The sequence below is a fragment of the Carcharhinus amblyrhynchos genome, chromosome 35 (assembly GCF_965287045.1).
Source record: "Carcharhinus amblyrhynchos chromosome 35, sCarAmb.v2.hapA, whole genome shotgun sequence".
Taxonomy (NCBI): Eukaryota; Metazoa; Chordata; class Chondrichthyes; order Carcharhiniformes; family Carcharhinidae; genus Carcharhinus; species Carcharhinus amblyrhynchos.
The window spans coordinates 15536985-15563667 of NC_137358.1; the positions used below are offsets into that span (position 1 = coordinate 15536985).

General features: G+C 43.9%; 1 protein-coding gene across 3 annotated transcripts in view; it reads left to right on the forward strand.

Moving 5' to 3' along the window:
* Window positions 1–7602: 7602 nt before the first annotated feature.
* LOC145361753 (TOM1-like protein 2) overlaps window positions 7603–26683 on the forward strand; it is a 90236-nt gene continuing 71155 nt past the window's right edge. Inside the window, exons 1-2 of one of the 3 annotated variants that reach the window (XM_080217687.1) lie at window positions 7603–7746; window positions 25200–25284. In XM_080217687.1, coding sequence (XP_080073813.1) covers window positions 7695–7746; window positions 25200–25284 — 137 coding nt within the window. In that variant the 5' untranslated portion in view covers window positions 7603–7694. The remainder of the gene's footprint in view (window positions 7747–25199; window positions 25285–26683) is intronic. The other 2 variants (XM_080217690.1, XM_080217688.1) reach the window with 2 other exon arrangements.

The following is a 26683-nucleotide window of genomic DNA, read 5'->3' on the forward strand; positions in this document are numbered from 1 at the left end:
CCTGCGCTGTAGGGATTCTATAATTTGGCTGATATTTTGTCTGTGTGGAGTTTGCACATTCTCCCCATGTCAGTGTGGGTTTCCTCCGGGTGCTCCAGTTTCCTCCCACAGTCTGAAAGATGTGCTGGTTAGGTGCATTGGCCATGCTAAATTCTCCCTCAGTGTACCTGAACAGGCATCGGAGTGTGGCGACAAGGGGATTTTCACAGTGACTTCATTGCAGTGTTAATGAAACCCTAATTGAGAGGCTATTAAGTAGACTTGAATTTTTAAAGAAAGAAGTTGGCACAGACTCGATGCAGGCCTCGTTCTCTAGGAAGGATTCAGAATTAAACAGGACAGTGAATTAGAGAGAATTCAGTATCAAATCAGATACAGAAAGAGGAATAAGGATAGGATGAAGAAAGAGAGAAAAGGGACCAAATGGAGAAACAAGAAAAATTTGCATTCCTTTTCACATTTCTTACAGTAATTAACTACCAAAATGCCCAAAGGTATTTGATTTGATTTAATTTTCTTACATGTATTAGTATACAGTAAAAAGTGTTATTTCTTGCACAGATACAAAGCGTACCGTTCATAGAGAAGGAAAGGAGAGAGTGCAGAATGTAGTGTTACAGTCATAGCTAGGGTGTAGAGAAAGATCAATTTAATGTGAGGTAGGTCCATTCAAAAGTCCGATGGTAGCAGAGTCGGTAGGTACGTGACCTCAGACTTTTGTATCGTTTTCCTGATGGAAGAAGGTGGAAGAGAGAATGTCCGGGGTGCGTGGGATCCTTAATTATGCTGGCTGCTTTTCCGAGGCAGCGGGAAGTGTAGACAGAGTCAGTGGATGGGAGGCTGGTTTTCTTGATGGATTGGACTTCGTTCATGACCCTTTGTAGTTTCTTGCGATCTTGGGCAGAGCAGGAGCCCATACCAAGCTGTGATACAACCAGAAAGAATGCTTTCTATGGTGCATCTGTGAAAGTTGGTGAAAGTTGTGGCTGACGTGCCAAATTTCCTTAGTTTTCTGAGAAAGTAGAGATGTTGATATGCTTTAACTATAGTGTCGACCTTGGGGGGACCAGCACAGGTTGTTGCTGATGTGCAGGTTTGGTGAATTGGCAATGCTAAATTGCCCCTTTGAGTCAGGGGATTAGCAGGGTAAGTACTTGGGGTTAGGGTCTGGGTGGGATTGGTGTCGGTGCAGGTTTGATGGGCTGAATGGCTTCCTTTTGCACTGCATGGATTCTATGATTCTACCTGAGACTCCATACTTAGACTTGTTCACATTCTGAGCCAGAGACGTAGATTTGTCATAGTTAACAATTAACAATCACATTGTTAGAAGGATACTGTTGCTGATAATTACCTAACTTAATTTACTGTGACAGATTAAATGGTCATTTTAATTGCTCCCATTTCTGTAAATGTAATTTATATGCAATTCTTATTCCTGCCACTAGAGTTCTCCCTATACCCATCCAAATCTGCACCAGAAGCAATGTGAAAATTGTAAAGTGCAAACATTCTACTGAAATAAGCAAATATGATCGCATTGGTGCTGCATCATGCTGTTGTCTATGTTCTATGTTCTATTGTCTGGACCTGGAAAAAAATTATTGATTTTGCTTCCAATTTTCTTCTTTCATCTTCACGTGGTCCACCTCTGACACTCCACTTCCTGATGTGGAGGTGCCAGCGTTGGACTGGGGTAAACACAGTAAGAAGTCTCACAACTCTAGGTTAAAGTCCAACAGGTTTATTTAGTACCAGACTTCCCTTCCTTGACATCGCTGCCTCTGCTTCCAGTGATAGACTGACCACCAATACACATTACAAATGCACCGATCCCCACAGCTACCTCGACTACACCTCCTCACATCCTGCTCCCCTGAGGATTCCATCCCATTCTTCCAGTTTCTCCATTGCTGTCTGTTCTGATGATGTTACCTTCGAAAATGATCCTTCTGATACGTCCACCAAGGTCTCCCCTACCCTGTGGCTGAGAGGACATTCAACCGGTTCAACCCATTTCCTGTACCTCTGCCCTCACCCCTTGCCCTCCCTCCCCGAACCTCCATGACAGGGGCCCCCTTGTCCTCACTTTCCACCTCACCAGCCTCCATATTCAAAAGGTGGCACAGTGGTTAGCACTGCTGCCTCACAGCCCCAGGGACATGGGTTCGATTCCTGGCTTGGGTGACCGCCTGTGTGGGGGTTCTCCCTGTTGTCTGTGTGGGTTTCTGCCGGGTGCTCTGGTTTTCTCCCACAATCCAAAAATGTGTGGGTTAGGTTGATTGGCCAGGGGGACTGGCAGGGTAAATATGTGGGATTACGGGGATAGGGCCTGGGTGGGATTGTTGTTGGTACAGGCTCGATGGGCCGAAGGGATTCTAGGTTCATCCTCCGCCATTTCTGTCAACTCTATCCGATGCCACCAGGAAACGCATCTTCTTCTCATCCCCCTGTCAGCATTCCACGGAGACTACTCCTTCCGGGACACCCTAGTCCACTCCTGCATCACCCCCAACTCCCCATCCCTTTCCCATGGCAGCTTCCTTTATAATTGCAGAAGGTGCCACTCCTGCCCCTTTACCTCCTCCCTCCTCATTGTCCAAGACCCCAAACACTCAAGTTAAGCAGCATTTCACTTGTGCCTCCTCCAATTTGATCTGTTGTATTCGCTGCTCTTGATGCACTGGGGGGGCGCTAAACGCAGACTGGCTGATCTCTTTGTGACACACCTTCCCTCAGCCTGTAAGCCATGACCCCAACCTTCCTGTCACTGCCATTTTAACTCAGCATCTTGCTCTCAAGCCTATGTGTCTGTCCTTGGCCTGCTGCAATGCACCAGTGAAGCCTAACACAAACTGGAGGAGCATCACCTCATCTTCCGATTAGACACGTTTCAGCCCTCAAGACTCAACAGCAAGTTCAACAACTTTAGATGGTGATCTTTCCTCTCCATCTTAACACTTCTTTTTCATATCCCTTAATTTTTATCTCAATGTACGAACACTCCTTTTCCTCCCCCTCACCTGGTCATGTTTCTTTTGATTTTAAATTTGCTACACCTTTGCTGCAATCTCTTCCAGCCTCAGTGTAATATCGAACAGGTTTTCCCACTCTCCCAGGTATGAAAACTTGAAATGCTAATCCTGTTTCTCTCTCCCTACAGATGCTGTCCGGCCTGCTGAGTTCTTTCGCATCCTCTTATTAAAGCCTGTCTCACCTCCTATTAATGCCTGTCTTGAGTTCTGCCTGTATTGGAAACATTAGACTCATCCCGTGGGTTTCCTCCGGGTGCTCCGGTTTCCTCCCACAGTCCAAAGATGTGCGGGTTAGGTGGATTGGATATGCTAAATTGACCCTTAGTGTCAGGGGGACTAGCTAAGGTAAATGTGTGAGGTTAAAGGAATAGGGCCTGGGTGGGATTGTGGTCGGTGTAGACTTGATGGGCTGAATGGCCTCATTCGGCTCTGTAGGGATTTACCCTCCCTCCTTCAGGCAGCCAGCTTTAAGAGAGTGTTAATCATAGAATCCCTGCAGTGCAGAAAGAGGCCCTTCGGCCCATTGAGTCTGCACCGACCACAATCCCATCCAGGCCCTACCCCCCATGTCCTCACATATTTTACCCACTAATCCCTCTAACCTACACATCTCAGGACACTAAGGGGCAATTTTAGCATGGCCAATCAAGCTAACCTGCACATCTTTGGACTTTGGGAGGAAACCGGAACACCCGGAGGAAACCCACGCAGACACGAGGAGAATGTGCAAACTCCATACAGACAGTGACCCAAGCCGGGAAAGGTCCCTGGAGCTGTGAAGCAGCAGTGCTAACCACTGTGCTACCGTGTTGTCCCAATGACTATAGACTTCCATTGGATTGGTCCATGATTATCTGCTGCAACATACTGCAGTGGTTTGACGTTGCCTTCTACACCCTGACTGACCAGGAACCTCTCATATTCTTATCATCAGGGCTATTGGGAGATTACCTGATCACAATCAACCTGTTTGACTGCATTATGAACCATAGAAAACTACACTGCTGGAGGAAGCCATTCAGCCCATCGAGTCTGCACCAATCACAATCCCACCCAGGCCCGATTCCCTTAACCCTACATATTTACGCTGCTAATCTACCTGAGACTAAGGGTCAGTTTAGTATGGCCAATCAACCTAACCCGCACATCTTTGGAGTGTGGGAGGAATCCCTATATTAGGGGGCGGCCTGATGGTGCAGTGGTTAGCACTGCTGCCTCACAGTGCCAGGAAGAGGAGGTCGATTTCCACTTGGGAGACTGTCTACATGGACTTTGCACATTCTCCCCGTGTCTGCGTGGGTTTCCTCCGGGTGCTCCAGTTTCCTCCCACAGTCTGAAAGATGTGCTGGTTAGGTGCAATGGCCATGCTAAATTCTCCCTCACTGTAGCTGGACAATGGTAACGTGGGGATTTTCAGAATAACTTCATTGCAGTGTCAATGTAAGCCTATTTGTGAATAATAAATGAACTTAAATTTTACTTTAGAGCCACCATTGCCGCCCCTTCACACCTTCCATTGTCAGCAAGGTCCGAAATGGGTTGTGAGCCCACAGCTTCTGGCCCGGAGATAGGAACGCTACCTACAGCCCCACCTGATCTCCCCAACCTGGATTCTTGTTGCATTTTTAATATAATAAAACTTCCCAGGGGCTTCACAGGAATCTCATGAAGCAAATTCTGATTGCGTAACACAAGGCCATAAACTGAAAAGGAAGAATGTGTAGAGTTATGGGGAGAAGGTAGGTGCTAGCAGGATTTCTCAATGAGGTGGCAATTATACTCAGGAAACCAATGTCACAATATAAAGGTTAAACTTCAGTTAAAAAAACAGTGATCATGACAACACTTAAGTTAAGAAAGCTCACCAACGCCTCTACTTTCTCAGGAGATTAAGGAAATTTGGCATGTCAGCTATGACTGTCACCAACTTTTACAAATGCACCATAGGAAGCATTCTTTCTGGTTGTATCTCAGCTTGGTATGGGCTCCTGCCCTGCCCAAGACCACAAGGAACTACAAAAGGTTGTGAATATAGCTCAGTCCATCACGCAAACCAGCCTCCCATCCATTGACTCTGTCTACGCTTCCTGCTGCCTTGGAAAAGCAGCCAGCGTAATTAAGGATCCCACGCATCCCGGGACATTCTCTCTTCCATCTTCTTTCATCGAGAAAAAGATCCAAAAGTCTAAGGTCACGTACCAACTGACTTAAGAAAAGTGTCTTTCCTGCTGCAATCAGACTTTTGAATAGGCCTACTTGCACACTATCTGTATGGAATCTGCATGTTCTCCCAGTGTCTGCATGGGTTTCCTCTGGGTGCTCTGGTTTCCTCGCACAGTCTGAAAGACATGCTGATTAGGGTGCATTGACTCGAACAGGCGCCAGAGTGTGGCGACTAGGGGAATTTCACAGTAACTTCATTGCAGCGTTAATGTAAGCTTACTTGTGACTAATAACGAAACTTTTGGGGTCAGGTTAGCTCAGTTAACTGGACAGCTGGTTTGTGATGCAGTGATGCCAACAATGCGGGTTCAATTCCCGTATCAGCTGTGGTTATTCATCAAATTCCCACCTTCTCAACCTTGCCCCTCGCCCGAAGTGTGGTGATCCTCAGGTTAAATCGCCACCAGCCAATGGTCATTTGGGACCATGGCAAGTTTACTTACTTACTGTGGCTTAACACAGATTAAGTCGTTGTACAATATATTGCATAGATATGTAAAGGAAAAAGATTGACAAAAACAAATGTAGGCCCTTTCCAGTCAGAAGTGGGAGAATTCAGAACAGGGAATAAAGAAATGGCTGAGGAATTAAATTTGTGGGGCAATTAAAAATTTTCTTAATTTGATTCTTTGCCTTTCATTAGTTTAAAAGTAATTTCATTTAATGGCCATATATCAATATAAGTCTTTGTCAGTTATGCCAGCCAATAGCTTAGCACTTCTCATCATAATGATTTCTAATTTGTCCGTTACTAACTCCTCTTGGCTAAAGTTACTTCCCCGTTACCTGGATACGGTAAACACCACCATAAAAGGTTAAAATTCAGTTTGTCATCAGCTCATCACCAAGTTGAGTAGACAACTGTTCCTGTGTCCAGGGCCATGTTTAATCTGAGTCTGGGCTGTGAACCAGCTATTCATTAATTTGTAAAAGTGTTCCTTCTAATTATCTCCCAGATATGAGTCTGCTAACTAAGGCTTCCCATACCTTTAGCTCTAAACTATTGAGCTTCCCCATTAGGCCTTTGGGTACCTTCATAGAATAGAATGGAATCCCTACATTGCAAGAGGAGGCCATTCGGCCCATTGGGCCTGCACCAACAACAATCCCCATTCAGGCCATATCCCCATAACCTCATGTATTTATCCCCATGATAGTCCCCCTGACACTAAGGGCCAATTTTGTGTGGTCAATCCATCTAACCCACACATCTTTGGACTGTGGGAGGAAACCAGACACCTAAAGGAAACCCGCACAGACACAGGGAGAACGAGCAGGCTCCACACAGACAATGACCTAGGCCAGGAATTGAACCCGGGTCACCTGGTGCTGTGAGGCAGCAGTGCTACCCACTATGCCACCCCTCCATGATGGGCCAAAATGGCCACCTTCTGCACTGTTACAATTCTATTAGGGGCAGATGACCAAAGGTTTAGGCAAGGATTGGATGTAAGGCGTCTTAAAGAAGGAAAGTGAGATGGAGGAGCTGCTAGTTGAGGGAGGGAGTTTCAGAGTTCAGGGCCCCAGGCAGCTTAATGACAATTAAAATTGGGTATCTCCAAGAGGCCGGAATTAGATGAGCGTAGAAATCTTGGAGAGTTGTGGGACCAGGAAAGATTTGAAAAGATGGACGAGAACCAGAGTCCCTGATACAGCAGCGTTAATCACTGTGCCACCATGTTGGGTAAAATTGGCTGCGATGCCTCATGATGTGGAGACGCAGCGTTGGACTGAGGTAAACACAGAAAGAAGTCTCACAACACCAGGTTAAAGTCCAACAGGTTTATTTAGGTTTATGTAAGAAGCCTCACAACACCAGGTTAAAGTCCAACAGGTTTATTTAGGTTTATGTAAGAAGTCTCACAACACCAGGTTAAAGTCCAACAGGTTTATTTACGTTTATGTAAGAAGCCTCACAACACCAGGTTAAAGTCCAACAGGTTTATTTGGTAGCAAACGCACTGCCTCAGCCAGGGCAACACAGGGCGCTGCGGCACTCACTCAGCAGTAGGTATGTGATCTCTTGTCCCGTCGGGCTCTTGTCGGCAGTCCTGAGTGTGTTTCAGGGAAAAGGGTGGGTTTAGAATGAGGACTGTATCACCAGACTCTTTTTGATCGTTGATTTTTTTTAAGTTCTGGGTGTCTGCAGGGTGTGAAATGCGGGTGGGTGGAGAATTAATTTGAAATAATTTTAATTTTCTGAGGGAGTTTGTACCCAGGCTGCCTTACGGTGGGTGGTAAACATCACGTGACGAAGGGATTGGACCCAGGCTGCCTTGTGGCGGGCGATAAATGTCACGTGACGCAGGTTGTAACCGACATGCTTTGCGGTGGGTGGTAAACATCACGTGAGCGGGGGTTGTACCCAGGCTGCCTTGCGGTGGGTGGTAAACATCACGTGAGGCGGGTCAGCTGCTCGGAGCATCTCGGCTGGAGATGGAGTTTCTGTATGGCAATCCCTTCAGCACGCCAGTCGGTCAGCGGGTTGGTAAGGAAACAGCGCCGACCAAATGCATTCCGGTTAAACGGGGCTGGGTGTCGGCGTGTGGCCGGGAGTCTGGGTCTCTCTTTCCAAACGCTGCCCAGGGAGAAGGGTGAGGGGGGGGATTTTCCGCCGTGCGCCGCCGCCGCCGCTGCTGCTGCTGAGCGACCGGTCCCTCACCCCCGGTTGATTGACAGTTGCGACAGCCAATCGGCGGCTGCTTGTTGCTGGGCCCGCGGCCAATAGCGGTGCAACTGGGTGGTGCCCGGCTGGCTGATTGACAGCTGCCACCTCAGGGTGAGTAGCCTCACCACATCAGGTTACAGCCCAATAGGTTTATTGAAACAGGTTTAATTTAGGTTTATGTAAGAAGTCTCGCAACGTCAGGTTAAAGCCCAACAGGTTTATATGCGGGGTTATGGGGATAGGATGGGGGAAAGGCCTGGGTGGGATATTCATTCAGAGAATTGGTGCAGACGCGATGAACTGGATGGCTCCTTCTGCATTGTAGGCATTGTGTGGTTTTGATGAATGATCAACCACATCATAGAGTCATTGAGCTTTACAGCTTAGAAAGAGGCCCTTCAGCCCATTGTGTCCATGCCAGCCATCAAGCACCTATCTATTCTAATCCCATTTTCCAGCACTTGGTATGTACCCTTGTATGCTGTGGCATTTCAAGTGCTCATCTAAATACTTAAATGTTGTGAGGGTTCCTGCCTCTACCACCCTTTCAGGCAGTGAGTTCCAGATTCCCACCACTTTCTGGGTGAAAAATCTTTCTGAGGAAAACGAGCCCTGCCAATCCAGCCCCTCTCTTCGTAGCTGAAATGCTGCAACACAGGCAACATCCTGCTGAATCTTCTCTGTACTTTCTCTAGTGCAATCACTTCCTTCCTATAGAGTGGCAACCAGAACTGCACACCGTACTCCACTGTGGCCTAACCAGTGTTTTATAAAGCTCCATCGTGATGTCTATGCTCTTATATTCATTCAGTGCCTTGATTAATAAAGGCAAGCATCCCATATGCCTTCCTATAAAAGTAGGGAGGTCTTGCTGCAGCTGTATAGGGCATTGGTGAGGCCGCAGCTGGAGTACTGTGTGCAGTTTTGGGCGCCGCACCTGCGCAAGGATATTTTGGCCTTGGAGGGAGTGCAGAGGAGGTTTACTAGGCTGATACCGGAGTTGAGGGGGTTGAGCTATGAGGAGAGGCTGAATAAACTAGGCTTGTACTCGTTAGAGTTTAGAAGAATGAGGGGAGATCTCATTGAGACGTATAAGATGATGAATGGGATGGATAGGATAGAGGTGGAAAGACTCTTCCCGCTCAAAAAAGACAGTAGGACTAGGGGGCACAGCCTCAAGATAAAGGGGGGGGCAGTTCAGAACGGAGTTGAGGAGGAACTTCTTCACTCAAAGGGTGGTGAATCTCTGGAATTCTCTGCCCGTTGAAGTGGTGGAGGCTGCCTCGCTAAATATTTTTAAGAAGCGGGTTGATGGGTTTTTGATAAGAGAGGGGATTAAGGGTTATGGGGAGAGGGCGGGAAAGTGGAACTGAGCCACGACAGATCAGCCATGATCTTATTGAATGGCGGGGCAGGCTCGAAGGGCCAGATGGCCTACTCCTGCTCCTATTTCTTATGTTCTTATGTTCTTATGTAACCACCATATCTACCTGTCCTGCTATCTTCAACAACCAATGGACATGCTCCCCAAGGTCCCTCTGATCCTCTTTACTACTTAGATTCTGAGCATTTATTGTATATTTCCTTGCCTTGTTTGTCCTCCCAAAATCACTGTGGACTTTGGAGTTACACGTAGGCCTAAACAGATAAGGATGGCAGATTTCCTTCCCTTAAAATATATTAGTGAACCAGATGGGTTTTTAACGACAATTGGTGATAGTTGTCTTGGTCACCATCAGTAGTTAAGCTTTCAGTGTCAGTACTGCATATTTGCCCAGGGGTAGTATATTTCAGGTCAATTTGAAAATGTTTAATTGGTAGCTCCTTCCTTTTCAACATTATTTTTATTGGTATGAAGTGTTTGGGATGTAGAGTTAACATAAAAACAAAACTGCAGGTGTTGGCTATCTGAAATGAAAACTGCAAGTACTGGAAAAGCTCAGCAGGTCTGACAGCGTCTGTGGAGAGAGGAATGTTTTGAATCCGATACAACTCTCCTTTGGAGCTCTGTCACATTGGACTCAACATTAACTCTGCCAGACCTGCTAGAGTGTTTTCTGCACTTTGTTTTTTAACTTGTGTTTAGGATGTGGGGATGTTATTGGTGGCAAAGTGGTACTATCACTGGACTAGTAATCCCAGGCTAATGCTCTGGGGATGCGGGTTTGAAACCCATCACGGCAGCTGATAAAATAAAGCTGTAACATAAATCTAACCTCAGTAATGGTGACCATGAAACTATAATTGATTGTTGTAAAAACACATCTGGTTCACCAATGTCTCTTAGGGAAAGAAACCTGTCATCCTTGCATGTGACTTCAGAGCCTTGGGAATGTGGCTGTCTCTGAAATGGTGAGCAAGGGCAATTAGGGAGGGTAACAAATGCTGGCCTTGTCAGCGACACCCTCATCCCATGAAGAATGAATAATATGGAGGCGAATAGCACAGATGTGTTTTAGGAGAAGAATACATGAGAAAGGAGTGAAAGAAATGAAAACAGAAAATGCTCGGATTGCCCGGGGGCTGTCAGCATCTGTGGATGGAGAAATAGCATTCAGGGCGATAAGTGCTGGGAGAGGTTTGTGATGTGACGGACTTCAAGTACGCCCAGAGGCAGGGGAAGAGGGGGAGGAACCCAAGGAAAGGTCTGTAACAAGTTGGAAGGCAGGAGAAATTAAATGGCGGTCCAGTGACTGTTACTGTCCCTGCCCCTTCCCAAATCCTATTACATTCTAATCCTTTTCCCAATTCTGACGAACAATTAGCTGTCTCTCGATTAGCAGGTGTTCCAGAACTGTGCTGTATTTCTGTTATTCTGTTTTTATTTCCAATTTTTGGCATTTGTCACATTCTCTGTTTTTGCTTTAGTGGCGGAAGGATATCTATAAGAAATATTAAGTTTTGCTGTCAGGCTAGGATCAAGTAAGGCAGGAGGAGGTTAGCTTGGAGTATAAACAAACACCAGCATATCATAGTTGTGCCCAATGGCCTTGTTTCAGAGTTGTAGATGTGATGTAGGGTGCGTGTACACAGTCTGGTTCTGCTATCTGCCATCTAGTTTAGGCACCAGATGCCAAATATTTGGCTTTTGAATTGCTTTGGGACAGCCTGAGTTCATGATTTATAAATACAAGTTTGTTTGTTTGTTTATTTCACATTCCTAAAGAAGTTCTGAGTCTTTTCTTTGCTGCAAGACACCGCATATTGCTGGATGAATTTTTTTTTGAATGATTATAGTTGTAGACCTTCAAGTCAGATGTGGTTTCAGATGTTTCTGCAGCACTGAGCCAATTTCAGTCTGTTAAACAAATGGTTTGAATTTGGATCTGTGTATTGTTCTTCCATAAATACTGAAGGATCACTTTCAGTGAATCCCTAAAATGAACTTAACTCTGCATTTCTGCTTTACTGGTGTGGGCTGCATTATTGAATTTGTTTTGTTGTGACTGAGAGGCCATGGGTTGTTCAGTTATATGGGGCTGAGTACTACCTGAATGGCAGTAAATTGGGAGAGGGGAGTGTGTAGCAGGATCTTGGTGTCCTTGTGCACCAGTCACTGAAGGTAAGCATGCACGTGCAGCAGATGGTGAAGAAGGCAAATGACATGTTGGCCTTCATTGCCAGATATTTTGAGTACTAGAACAGGGATGTGGTGTTGCCATTATACAGGGCCTTGGTGAAGCCACATCTGGAGTATTGTGCGCAGTTTTGGTCTCCTTTTGAGGAAGGATGTGCTAGTTCTTGAGGGAATGCAGCGAAGGTTTACCAGGCTGATTCCGGGGATGGCAGGACTAATGTACGAGGAGAGATTGACTAGGTTAGGATTGTTTTTGCTGAAGTTCAGACAAGTTGAGGGGGGGGGAAGCAAGATTAGGCTCTTGAGTTGGATGATCAGCCATGATTGTGATGAATGGCGGAGCAGGCTTGAAGGGCCAAATGGCCCCCTCCATCTTATGTTTCAGGTGATGCTCACCTTCAGCTGAGATCACTGCAGAACAATCTGGAAAGGGAGGCATGGCAGGTTCTTCCCCTCAAGAGTTACTGTGACAGATTGTTCCACCTCTGTCCTGAAACAGCTGAAATTGCTCGCTAGCACAAACTAGGAATTGGAACTTGGGCAGAATTCAGAACATGGGATTTTTATGGTCAAAATGGCCTTTTTTGATTTTTATTTGGTGAAGTGGTCTTTCCAAATAAAAAAAAATTTCAAATCAGTCAGGATATTTATGCAAACAAAATGCCGTGGATGCTGGCAATCTGAAATAAAATGAGATACTGCTGGAAAATGCTCAGCAGGTCTGATCACATCTGTGGATAGAGAAGTAAGAGTTAATGTTATGGGTGGCCAACTTGCATTCATCGTTATCTCCAGTTCTAGGGTTCCTTTGAAAAAGCGGCTTCTCCAAGTTAAGCCGATTCTGTGTGGCTGTCTTAGACAAGGAGGATATATATGAGTAAGAAAGATAAATGTTTAGCGTCTTGGTACATTTCCCAAATGTTTCGGGACATGAGCTTGAAGTGCAGAAACTATTTGTTTGACAGGTTACTGTCATTAGGTCTGATGACAAAGACATCACAAGTGTACACTCCCAACAGAAAACAGGGTTGAAATCTTGCTAGTTTGTTTTGCTCACTAGCCCAAGGCAACTTTGTCCATACTACTGCCTCAGCCAAGCTTGACTCAGTTAACTTGGCACAGTCTGTGGTGATCGATCCTGGGACTGTGGCTTGTTTGCAGTTTTGTGACATTGAAGATGCATTTACAAATGATTCTGAGTGTTTAATATAAATCTGTGCAGTGTAAACAGCTACACTGTGTAATTGCTTCTTAAATGCAGAGTCAATTGACACCACTGTGGTAATCAATGAACCCTTGTGGCACAGCTAATAGTCTTTCATACAGCGGGCAGTTTTTTAATTCAGCAAAGCAAACCAAGTCTGTTTACACCACCTATTTGAAAAGATTCTCTTCTCCCAATGTTGATAGATGTTTAAAATAGTTTTGGATCTAGATCTATATCTTTGCCAAAAATTGATAGGTTGTTCCCTGAGCCACACCCTGTATCAGTGGCCCGTGGTTAACACTGCTGTCTCACAGTGCTAAGGACCTGGGTTCGATTCCTGGTTAGATCACTGTCTGTGTAGAGTTTGCATGTTCTTTCTGTGTCTGCATGGGTTTCCTTGCACAGTCCAAAAGATGTGTGGGTTAGGTGGATTGGCCATGCTAAATTGCCCCTTAGCAGGGTAAATATGTGAACTGTGGGGTTGGACCCTGGGTGAAATTGTTGTTGGAGCAGGCTCGATAGCGCCACAGTGGTTAAGCATTGCTGTCATGCAGCACTACGGACCCGTGTTCAATTCCCAGCTTGGTTCACTGTCTGTGCACGTGTCTGGGTGAGTTCCCCCCAGGTGCTCTGGTTTCCTCCCATAGTCTGAAAGACGTGCTGGTTCAGTGCATCGGTCATGCTGAATTCTCCCTTTATGTACCCCAACAGGCGCCGGAGTGTGGCGACTCGGGGATTTTCACAGTAACTTCATTGCAGTGTTAATATAAGCCTACTAATGACATCGGTTTAAACTTTAAACTGTGTACCAGGATTTGTTAAATCCACCCATTGCTTTTTGAGATAATTTTAAAAACTAAACAGGGATGAAGGCATTACATTATTGTTAATTTATCCCTGTCATACTCAGCAGTGCGAGCTCTAGATATGAATAACTGGCATGTTTTAATTTGGGTATGATTGAACGGAAATGATGAACAAAGGATATATTTACTGCTCATCTATCGGATGGAAACACAGGTTATTTCAATATAGAGGTTGTCCGTTGTCAATTATAAATGTCCTTTGTCAGGTTTACCTGATGAAGGAGCAGTGCTCTGAAAGCTAGTGGTGTTTGCTACCAAATAAACCTGTTGGACTTTAACCTGGTATTGTGAGACTTCTTACTGTGTTTACCCCAGTCCAACGCTGGCATCTCAACACCATGTTTTCAGCACTAGACAGGCTTTTTAAAATTTCTGAGTCACAGCATCTACAATATTTTGAACTTTAATTGAAGTGAGAATTTTGTTTTCAACCAATTAAAACTGAAAGAAGGTGCTCAGTTGATCTAGTAATTTTGGAATGGGGCTCAATCTCACCAGTATGGATTAGGTTCATTTCTGGGTTTATGCTGTGAACCAATCTTGATTGGTGATATTGGGCATGAGGTTTGGTCACAGCCCTCCAGATTAGGGAAGGGAAACTTGCCTAGTGTTCCGTTCCGTTCACTGCACAGCGGTCGTCTTCATGCTGGATCTGTGATGCTTTCTATAGGAACATAGGAATTAGAAGTAGGCAATTCAGCCCTTGGCGGGTCTCATATCCACCTCTCCACCTATTCCCCATATCCCTTTAACCCTTTTTTAATCAGAAATATATCTATCCCCTTGAAACCAGACTCCACCATGCAGTCAGCCTACCAACATTCATTTGTCAAGGATTCGTCTGAACAGTGGCCACTTGGGTGAGATTCCGGAGACGGTCTATTCTGTTTTGAACTTTACTCCAATGAGTGAGTCTGTTGCGTTTTGAACTATGCTCCAGTGAGCAGTCAAATCCCATAAGCGGGAGAAAGAACATAAGAACATAAGAAATAGGAGCAGGAGTAGGCCATCTAGCCCTTCGAGCCTGCCCCGCCATTCAGTAAGATCATGGCTGATCTGTCGTGGCTCAGTTCCACTTTCCCGCCCTCTCCCCATAACCCTTAATCCCCTCTCTTATCAAGAACCCATCAACCCGCTTCTTAAAAATATTTAGCGAGGCAGCCTCCACCACTTCAACGGGCAGAGAATTCCAGAGATTCACCACCCTTTGAGTGAAGAAGTTCCTCCTCAACTCCGTTCTAAACCGCCTCCCCTTTATCTTGAGGCTGTGCCCCCTAGTCCTACTGTCTTTTTTGAGCGGGAAGAGTCTCTCCAGCTCTATCCTATCCATCCCATTCATCATCTTATACGTCTCAATGAGATCTCCCCTCATTCTTCTAAACTCTAACGAGTACAAGCCTAGTTTATTCAGCCTCTCCTCATAGCTCAATCCCCTCAACTCCGGTATCAGCCTAGTAAACCTCCTCTGCACTCCCTCCAGGGCCAAAATATCCTTGCGCAGGTGCGGCGCCCAAAACTGCACACAGTACTCCAGCTGCGGCCTCACCAATGCCCTATACAGCTGCAGCAAGACCTCCCTACTTTTATATTCAATCCCCCTCGCTATGAAGGCCAGCATCCCATTCGCCTTCCTGACCACCTGCTGCACCTGCAAGCTGGGTTTTTGCGACTCATGCACAAGGACCCCGAGGTCCCTCTGCACCGTCGCCTGCTGCAGTTTTTCGCCACGTAAGTAATAGTCCTTCCTACCATTCTTCCTACCAAAGTGGACCACCTCACACTTGCCAACATTAAATTCCATTTGCCATTTCCTGGCCCATTCGCCCAGCCTATCTAGATCCTTCTGCAGACTCTCCACACCCTCCGCACAATTTGCCAAAGAGAGCTCTCCATTTTGCCCTTCAAGCCTGTTCCACAAATTATTTAGACCATAGCTGATCTAAATGTTAACTCTAGCAACTTTCACGACTTCTGACATCTCCAAATGCTTTGCTGCCAATTATGTATTTTTGCAGCATTAAAGTCGGAAACACAGCAGCCAGGTTTGTGAATCTCAGATCCTCTAAATAGCAATGTGACAACTGGCAATCTGCTTAGCTGAAGGACAAATATTGGCCAGGACATTGGGAGAATACTCTTGCTATTCAAAATGAAGCCTTGGAATCACTTATATCCATCTGAGAGGGAAGATGGAGCCTTTCATTTTTAAAAACCTGTCATCTGAAAGCTGGCACCTTCTGCAGCACTTGATCAGAATTGCACTGTTGGTCGAGATTATGCGCCCAGGTCTCTGGAGTGGGACTTGAACCTATGATGTTCTGACTCCCAAGTCAAGAGTGCTGTCCTGGAGCCATGGCTCAAAGAAATGGTGATGAGCTGTTAACAGTTGCCCCTGGAACTTTCGCATGTGTTTGAGGATTGGAAAGAAATTGCGTTACAGTAATAGGTATTTTCAGATGTCAAAATAGGAAACTGGATAAGCATTAGGTAACTTTTTTAGTTGTCAAGATAATGTAACCTGGAACCGACAAATCTATGATACTCCACTCTGGGTGAATTGGGTAAATAAATGGTTAATTGCCTAGTATTGCTGTTTTAAAGTAATATCTGATGGAGATCTTTAAGATTATGAAAAGGCATTATGGGGTAGATGGAGAAAAATGTTTCAGCTTGACAGAGGCCGAAACTTAGGGGGCTGTCAATATGAGTCAGTAATATATCCAAAAGAGAATTTGGGAGAAATCTTTGCCCAATGAATGATGAGAATGTGGAACTTGATATCACAAGCAGTCGTTGAGGTGAATAGCATTGATGCATTTAGGGTAAACTAGATTAATATACGACAGAAGGAGTAGAAGGTTTTGTTAGTATGATGAGAGATTTTGTGGCTAATGTGAATCATAATCTGAAGGGATGAATGAGATCAAATGGCCTGTTTCTGTGCTGTACCTTCTATGTAATATTCTGCATCGCCTCAGTGACCTCAATACAAAGACTGTAATTTACAGTATTGATGAGTGGAATTGAAAGTGAAATATGCAATTCATTAAAGTAATATTGCAAGGGAAGTGTTCTGATGGTATCAAAGAACAGTACAGCACAGGAACAGGCTCTTCAGCCCTCCAAACACGTGTTTATCATGATGACCCAATTAAATAAAAAAAATCCTTCTGTTCTTACTCGGTCCGTATCCCTCTATTCCCTCCCTCCTATCCAGATGCCTCTTAAATGTTGCTACCTACAGTGCCTGCTTTTACAACCTCCTCTGGCAGCATGGTCCAGGCACCCACCACTCTGTGTGAAAAACCTCTCCTGCACATCTCCCTTAAACTTTCCCCCCCTCACCTTGAACCTGTGACCCCTTCTAATTGACACTTCCACCCTTGGAAAAAGTCTCTGGCTATCCACCCTGTCTATGCCCCTCATAATTTTGTAGACCTTGATCAGGTCACCCCTTGGCCTCCATCTTTCCAGTGAAAACAAAGCCAGTTTATTCAACCTCTCCTCATAACCAACACTTGAGACCAGGCAACATCCTAGTGAACTACCTTTGCACTCTGTCCAAAACTTCCACATCCTTCTGGTAGTGTGGCGATCAGAACTGCACACAAATATTCTAAATGTGCCTAACCTATACTTTACATTGCTGCAACATGATTTCCTAACTCTTGTACTCAATATGTATTAGTGTCAGTAAGCATGTGGACTCCTATTCTGCAGGTTGCTGAAATGGAAGAAGTCTAAGTTAAATACTCTGATGATAAACAACCAAAAGCAGATTCTGGGAAAATCATGGTGTTAATAATAGAGATCTTTCAATTAAAATCCAAAGATTCCACCCCCCCCCCCCCCCCCCCCCCCCCACCCACCCACCCACCAACCCCGGCCTTTATTGGCTCTAGTACATTCCCGTTTAGCACATAATTCTCAGCCCATAATCTTCTCTCTGTCACAACTGATACATTCTTTGTACTAAATGACACAGCCATTTCTCTAGCCATTGAGCCTTTCTGAATTTGTGCGCTTTGATATTCATGGTTCTCCAGTGGTTGCAATTTAGTACTGTCTGCAAACCAAACATAATTGATTTAGCAGAAGGAATCATAAACAGCAGCAGTTCCAACATTCATAGAATCATACACAAGGAAGGAAGTCATTCAATGCATTGTATCTGTCCTAGAGCTTTGTTGGAGCTATCCAATTAATTCCACTTTCCTGTTTCTCTTAACCCTGCAACCCTTTTTTAAGTATATATCCCTTTTAACAGTCACAATTTACTTCCACTGTCCTTTTCAAGAAGTGTATTCCAGATAATGTGGAATTTACTTTCCCTTGCTCTCGTTCTGCTGATGTTTCAATGAACGTATTTCAATCAGCTATTTGCATGCTACTTGTTCTCTACTTACCAACTATTTGCCAATACATTTCCAGCTCTGCCCTGGGCTTAGACCTACTGTGGCTGTCTATTATACAGGAGAGTATCATGTTTCCTCCTGAAATCCTGATGGGTATCCTCTTGTTTCTGTCCTATCTATTAGCTCTTGCCCCTTCAAAGAAATCTATCAAATTAGTCAAGCACTTTTAAACCATGTTGTCTCTGATTCTCTCTTGCCCCTCAAGATATTCCATTTTATGTTCTACTTCATAATGCTCAAAAACCTTCCCAACTATGCAGCTACTGTTGAATGCATCTATATTTTCCAGTTCATCTTTCATCCTTTTTGTTTTTGGAATAGTTTTTATTTCAATCCTTTAGAGTTTGGCTTGGGTCCAGTTAACCACAGGATTTTGAGCCAATTCCTTCAGACTTCTGGCATGAAAAGCTGTTGGAGCCTTGAGATTGAAAAGCCACTTCAATGGGTCTCCTTGAGATCTAAATACTTGTTGCTGCAAATCTCAATAAGTGCATGTTTTCTTATTCCAAATAACAATAGAACAAAAACTTCTGGCAGTTTCTGATCACATGTTCTGCCATCAGCATTGTTTTATAATGGAGTACAATTGGATACTATTAACTAGCTTGTATTGTTCAGAATCCTTTTAACTAGAAACTGTGTAACTCAATGCTGTATGTTGCAGTGACTCTTCACAACTCCTTGGAAAAGTATGCCCACTGGCACTGTCACCAGTGATGACATAATCTTGCTGTGCATCTGACTTGTTTGTATTGTAATGTTTGAGGGTGCTGTCATATAGCCGAGATCTGATCAAATTCAAAGAATGTAATTTCTTGGAAGTGGAGGAAACCCTTGTCTGTAAGTTAGTGTTTGCTCCTGATGATTTCAAATGATCCGGTTAAAGTTAGAAAACTAGATGGAGAAATTGCTTCACATTTTGTACTTTTTCCACTCTTTCCTCCTTACAATTCTGGTGTCTTTCTGATTTTCTTCAGTTTGCCATTGGCATTATACATTTAGCTGCTAAGGCTCTTAAACTCTGGGCTACCCTTCCTAAATTTTTCTACCTCTTTCTTCCTTTTAAGCATTTCTTAAAACCAACCTCTTGATGAAGCTTTTGTCATGGTGTCTACTTATGTGCCTTATCAAACTTTGTTATGAGTGTTTTACTGAAGCCAAGTCACTTGTTGCTTGCTTTGCATGGTAGAAGGGGCCTCCATTTGTGTTACAATAATCATGTCTTTGCCGCATTGAGTGATTGCTGTGACTCAGTCATCCATCTCTGGCAAGGTAATTTGGAATTGGTACCTGTTCTCTGGTAACTAGTTGGTGGATTCTGCCCACTTGGTCCTTGCAGGTATTTTAGCAGTGAGTCAGTCACCCAATACCAGAGCCAGTAATTCCCAGCTACAAGACTGTAGCTTGGAGTGGAACATGAGAAGTATAATTGGATATAATGTCACTAAAGGTTTGACTGTTTTTATGTTGCTCTCTGCTTCAGGTGAAGTTACAAGGCAATGCCCTAAAGTGCTCAATTGATTAGAATCCTGTTAATTTGGGGGAAAAAAAAATTAGTCTGCTTTGTGAATTCTCAACAAGCACAAATCTCATTCCAAACAATAACAATAAAATCTCTGACAGTAAGTTTGCACATTCTGCCAGCGACATTGTTTTTACGTTTCAATACAATTGGGCATTATTAACTGCCGTGTGATGTTGAGTAGTCTTTTAATTCAACACTTGGTGAACTACAGCTATTTGGCACAGTCTTTCTGGTATGTTCTGGTTAGAGCTCAAACTCATTAGAACCATTGCCAATGATAACAGAATGCTAATTGGTGTCCACGCTCTGAGATTTAAATATGAAATGTCCTATTGAGAGCTAACTTGCATTCCGTATTGTGCAAGTAGAATCTACCGGTATGGATTGCTGAGTAGCTTAGTTTGATAGGTTTTTAAGTATCTGATAAACCTGCCCAGCAAAATCTTGCATGTAAAGCCTGAATCAAGGCTATGCCTGTCATTAGCATCAGCTGAAGGAATCTCATAACCAAGCCTGACTGTATCCTTCCCCAAGACTCCCTCATACCCATGCAGCACTGAATGCTATGTACTGACCATGTTGTTTTTCCATAGCCCTTCTCCTGGCCAAAGGTGAGGGTATTTGATCTGCTTTAGACTTCTGGTAGCTAACTGCCTTAAGTTAGTTGCTCAGTTATTCCACAGTGACTTATCTGCCCTTTAATAATGCATGGAAATGTAACCTGTGGGGAATCAAGGACGTAAACACATCATTGAGATGTGATGCACTTCTGTCCTGTATTATTCCATGCCCAAGGCTATCAGTGTCTTGGGAAAATTTGTGTGCTTGGTATCTCATGATGAAAATTTTGTTCTGTTAATATTTCAGCAGCATTCTCTAAAAGAATATTTCAGAGTGGTGTAGTGAACTATGCCAAGGTGATTTGTGAGAGGGTTAAGAAACAAAATTTGACTCTGAATCACATTAAAAGTAAAAAGCTTCATCCAGGAGCTGTTGAGGCTGGTTGTATACAGTTCCTGTACTGAGGCAAGTTCTAACCTCTCACTTCTCCAGTCAAAACTGCCTATTTTCACCTCCTGGAACATTACCGATCTCCACTTCCTGTCTCACCTGATCAGCTGCTGAAAATCTCATCTTTGTCTTTCTTGCCTCAAATGCTTTCCCGCTCAGCGTTGCAAATTATCTGAAACTCTGCTGCCTGAGTTCTGATTTGTCTACCTTATCCCCATTAAGATCTCCCTCTTTTTTTGACCAAGCTGTTAGTCACCTGTTCCAATATCTCGCTATAGCTTCATGTTAAATGTTCATAAGTTTTCATTCAATCCCTACAGTGCAAACGGGGAGGCCATTTGGCCCATCAAGCCTGCACCGGCCACCATCCCACCCAAGCCTTATTCCTGTAACCTCACATATTTACCCAATTAATCCCCTGACACATGTCAGTTTAGCATGGCTAATCAACCTGACCTGTACACCTTTGGACTGTGAGAGGAAACTGAAGCACCTGGAGGAAACCCAAGCAGACACGGTGGGGGGGGGGAAACATGCAAACTCCACGTAGACAGGACCGAGGCAGGAATTGAATCTGGGTGCCTGGCACTGTGAGGCAGCAGTGCTAACCATTGTGCCATGTGTGTTTTGCAGTCACTACTTTTTAAAAACTTTGGAATGTTTCAGTATGTTAAAGGTATCAAATACATATGGGTTTTTGCCATATTTCTCAATGATTTCTTAGGTTCTAGAATCTAAGATTTTTTTTAAAAAGAGAAACCGAGATGCTTGATAGTTTTGGCAAATGTAATACTGAATCATGCAGACCAGCAAGGTTTCTGATCTGAACACTGGTGAGTGATCTAAGAGGACATGCAGTTGACTTAATTTCCCCAACAAAGAAGGAGGTAAATGGTTGATATTCAATTCTCAATCTCCAAATTCCAAATCCGTGACCCTTGTTGAAGCTTGCTACTCAGAAGCTGAGAACTGGGAAAATCTAGAATTCTCAGAGCCTAATTGTCTTATTTTTCAGTTTCACTGGCATGAAGTCTGCTTTGTAAGTTAGCAGCTGGAGAATAAATTAGTTGTCCTCTGTCACTTTTCCCCGTGAATTATTTTTCTCTGTTCCTCTCCTCCTCCTCAAGGGCGGGCACAGTGGTTAGCACCGCTGCCTCACAGCGCCAGGGACCCAGTAGTTATGTTAGTGTACTGGCAATCCAAAGTCTGCAAATCAGATTCTCCATGATATTTATGCTAGTTTTTTTGAAAAGTTATTTTTATTACTGCAGAACGAGCCCACAGCTCCAGATTGAAGTCACAAGGATGGCAAGTTTCTGCTAATTTTGCCTATTTTCCATCCTTCAAAGAAACTCTTCAAACTGAGCTTTTTTTTTTAGCTCAAAGTCACTAGTAGGCATATTTAAATATTAAGCTTCTAATTTACCAAGAAAACGACCACTGTAAAAACCAATTACATGGCCCATACGGTTTTTCAAAGTCATTTGCAATTATTTCAAACTGTGTTCCTTGTAGGCAGTGGAGTAGACACTCATTAAAGTGTTTTTATAAACCCATTTTTAGCTGTATTAATTACCACTTAAATACATCAAGGAATTTTTTTCACGAACGCCTCCTTTGCACTATCTGATTTGTGCTGGTTTGTGGGAGATGCAGCAATTTGGCAGTTGTGCAAATACGTTTGAACAGAAATGAGAGGTAGAATTTTCCGGCCGTTCATGCAGCAGGATTCTCCAGTCCCTCTGCAGTGAACAGAGATTTGGTTGAGTGAGATGTGAACAGCTGAAGAATTCCAGCCATGTTCAGTAACTTCACAAAATACCTGCACTACAGAAGGAGGCCATTTGGCCCATTGAGCTTGTATTGACAAAAATCCCACGCTATCCCTGTAACCCCGCACATTTATTCTGCTAATATCCCCAAAATTAGGATCACTAGGTTAGCCAGTCAACCTAATCCACACATCTTTGGGGTGTGGGAGAAAACCGGAGCATCTGGAGGAAACCCATGCAGATACTGGGAGAATGTGCAAACTCTACACAGACAGTAACCCAAGACCATAAGACACAGGATCAGAATCAAGTCTGCTCCGCCATTCAACCATGGCTGATAATTTTCTCATCCCCATTCTCCTGCCTTTTCCCACAGCCTCAGATCCCCTGATTAATCAAGAACCTATCTATCTCTATCTTAAAAACACTCAATGACCCAGCCTCCACAGCCTTCTGTGGCAGAGTTCACCATTGTCTGGTTGAAGAAATTCCTCCTTATCTTTTCTGAAGGATCGTCCATTTAGCCTGAGGTCGTGCCCTCAATTTATGTTTATGGAAACATCCTCTCCACGTCTACTCTATCCAGATGCTGCAATATCTGTAAGTTTCAATAAGATCCCCTGTCATCCTTCTAAACTTCAATGAGTACAGATCCAGAGTCCTCAACCATTCCTCATACGGCCAGTCCTTCATTCCTGGGATCATTCTTGCGAGCCTCCTTTGGAACCCTTTCCAAGGCCAGCACCTTTGCCCTTACATGCGAGGCCCAGAAGTGCTTACAATACTCCAAATGGAGTCTGACCAGAGCCTTATACAATCTCAGAAGTACATCCGCCCTCTTGTATTCTAGCCCTCTCAATATGAATGCTAACATTGCATTTGCCTTCCTAACTGATGACTGAACCTGCTTGTTAACCTTAGAATCTTGTGGTTCTCTGCTGGAAGAACTCTGGCTCTTAGACTGGAGCATCACATGCCACCTGTACCTGGGAGATTACCTGAGTCATACTGATTTGATTTGATTTATTATTGTCACATGTATTAACATACAGTGAAAAGTATTATTTCTTGCGTGCTATACAAACAAAACATACTGTTTATAGAACAGGAAAGGCAAGAGTGCAGAATGTCCTGTTACAATCATAACTAGGGTGTAGAGAAAGATCAGCTTAATGCAAAGCAAGCCCATTCAAAAGTCTGACAGCAGCAGGGAAGAAGCTGTTCTTGATTTGGTTGGTACGTGACCTCAGACTTTTGTTGACAATCCTACATTGTAAATGTTTGCAACAATTTTCTTCTAACTGAACCAGAACAGGCAGCTCCTGTTGGTAATTGTTTGGTCTCTTATTGCTGATAAAAATTTCTATTTAATTGGGGAAAGTGTTTTTGGTTCACTAATGGTGCCTTGTTTGATTACTGCATTAGTCTGTCAAAATCAGCCCGGTTGTTTATATTTCGTTTTTAAATCTAGAAGTGTCTCCTTTTGTATCTATCCCAGTGTACGTATACCATTGTTCTGTAATGTGGTGATCCAAGTCCAAGTACAATGCTGCAATGATACTGGTATGTCTCCCTTTATTGGCTGATACTCACTTGGAAGTGCAGTCTCTATATTTAATTCCCAATAAATATTCCACACTGCACAGTGTCACATAATGTTAATTGTCAATTGCCTTCTCTCTGGCTCTTGCAACATTCATTGAGCAATTATGAAACCATTTTCTGTGCGGAACAGATGTTATTTGTGCAGTGCAGGTAATCATTGCATGCACATTTGGTGTGTGCTCTCTATTTCTCTCTATTGCTCTTCTCGTTCTTTATCTCCATTTCTCTCTCGTTCTCTATCACTGTCTGTAGCAGTGCAGTACTGAGGGAGTGCTGCACCATTAGAGCTGCTGTCTCTTGGATGGAATATTAAAATTGAGGCCCTGTCTGTTCTCTTGGGCAGAAATTTAAGTCGCCATTACACTGTTTCAAAGCAATACTCTGCCTGGCATCCTGGCAAATGTTTTGAGTGTGTGGAAAGTGATATGTAAATACAAAGTTTACTTTTACACAAGCTGCAGCCTGAATCTAGTGTGTTCCTACTAGACTTGTATATAATTTTTGGGAAAATGAAGTTAAATAATCTCAGGCACAATAGGGGTGTTTTAAATGGCCATAAAGCTATGGGTGAGGGAAAGGGAAATCAGCTTGGGTTCCTGATATCTATCTGTATGTAGAATGATCCTTATGTATGTCGAGCTTGGGTGAGGGCTGAATGAAGTTCAGCCATCATGCCCTGTAATAGTCTGCCTATTGAAGATCCCCCAGGAATATGGCCTCTTTTTAATGAGATGTTAGGGGGTAGTTGCTACTGTTGGAGTATTGTGTTAGAGTAGGAACTAATATGTTCATGAGGTGATTGGTAAGGGGGAAACCATGCTATTGGAAGAGGCAAACAACACGTTACAACTATTCTATAATATAGAGAACACATTTGATAAGATATTGTAAAACAAATAAGCCTGTAATTTGGGAAGTATCAGAGATAACTTTTCATTGAATCATACACTGCAGAAGGAGGCCATTCAGCCTGTCGCATCTACACCGACCACAATCCTACCCAGAACCTATCCCCATAACCCTATGCATTTACTCTGGTGAGTCCCCTGACACTAAAGGGCAATTTAGCATGGCCAGTCCCCATACCCTGCATAACAGTGGGAGGAAATCGAAGGAAACCCACGCAGATATCGGGAGAATGTGCAAACTCCACACAGACAGTGATCCAAGCTGGGAATTGAACCTGGGTCCCTGGCACCGTGAGGCAGCAGTGCTAACCATCGTGCCATTGTTTTGCCTCAGTAATGTTTTAATCACTTTAAGATACTTCCTAATGTGTTATTCTTTTTCAATAGAACATGCAACAGATGGCTCATTGCAAGCAGAGGATTGGGGCCTCAACATGGAGATATGTGATATCATCAATGAGACAGAGGAAGGGTGAGTAATATAATGACTTAGTTATGATACAGCAGGCATCCTTAAAGTTACAGCCTAGTGGTGCTTATAAGATTGTGCTGTTCTTCTTTATGAAGGAGATTGGTAAAATATTCCTTGCATAGTGATTAGGATGTAGAACATGATGCCAGAATCTCTTGCAGCAATAATATTGCCCTTTTAAACACAACGACCACTGGTAAGTTGAGAGAATCCCAGGATTTAGTCTGAAAGATGTGCATTGACCGTGCTAAATTCTCCTTCAGTGTATCTGAGTGTGGTAACTCGGGGATTTTCACAGTAACTTTGTTGTAGTGTTGATGTAAGCCTACTTGTGACAATAATAAAATAAACTTTGTGGGAAGACTTTTTTTTTCTCAATTTATCGTAATGGCCTAACTTTGGATGTACAGGGAACAATTTCAAAATTTCCAAGTGACGCATAACTTGGAAGTATTGTGATCTGCTAGGAGGGTAACGGTAGACTTGAAGAGGACATAAACAAGCTGGTGGAATGGGCAGAAATGAGGCAGATGAAATTTAATGCAGAGAAGTGACAATTTAGTAGGAAGGCAGTGCAGAAACAGACAGGTGTCGGGATGCATGTGCACAAAATGTTGAAGGTGGCAGGACAAATTTGTGATCAATATATTGGATCCTTGGTTTTATAATTCTTATAATGTGGGCATTGCTGGCTAGGCTGGCACTTATTGCCAGCACTTATTTAATTGCCCTTAAGAAGATGACGATTGTAGAATCCCGACAGTGCAGAAGGAGGCTATTCGGCCCATTGTGTCTACACTGACCACAATCCCACCCAGGCCCTATTCCCGTAAGCTCTCATATTTGCCCTACTAGTCCCCCTGACACCACAGCTAATTTACCTGGCCAATCAGCCTAACCTGCACATCTTTGGACTGTGGGAGGGAACTGGAGCATCCAGAGGAAACCCATGGAAGACATGGAGAGAATGTGCAAACTCCTTATAGACAGTGACTGGAATCAAGCTCGGGTCATTGGTGCTGAGAGGCAGCAGGACTAACCACTGTGCCACCACGCCGTCCATGCCACTCTTGCCTTCTTGAACCATTGCCGTCCATATAGGTACATCCACATTGCTGTTAGTGAGGGAAGGATTTTGACCCAGCAACAGTAAAATGCTTCCAGTCAGGGTGGTGAGTGACTTGGAGGGGAACCTCCAGGTAATGGTGCTCTCGTGCACCTGCTGCCCTTGCCATTCTAGATGATAGAGCTTGTGGGTTTAGGAGATGCTGTTTAAGGAGCATTGGTGTGTTCTTGCAGTGCATCTTGTAGGTGGTACACACTGCTGCCATTGTGTGTCTATGGTGGAGAGAGTGAATGTTTGTTGCTGGGCTGCCAATTAGTTGGGCATCTTTGTTCT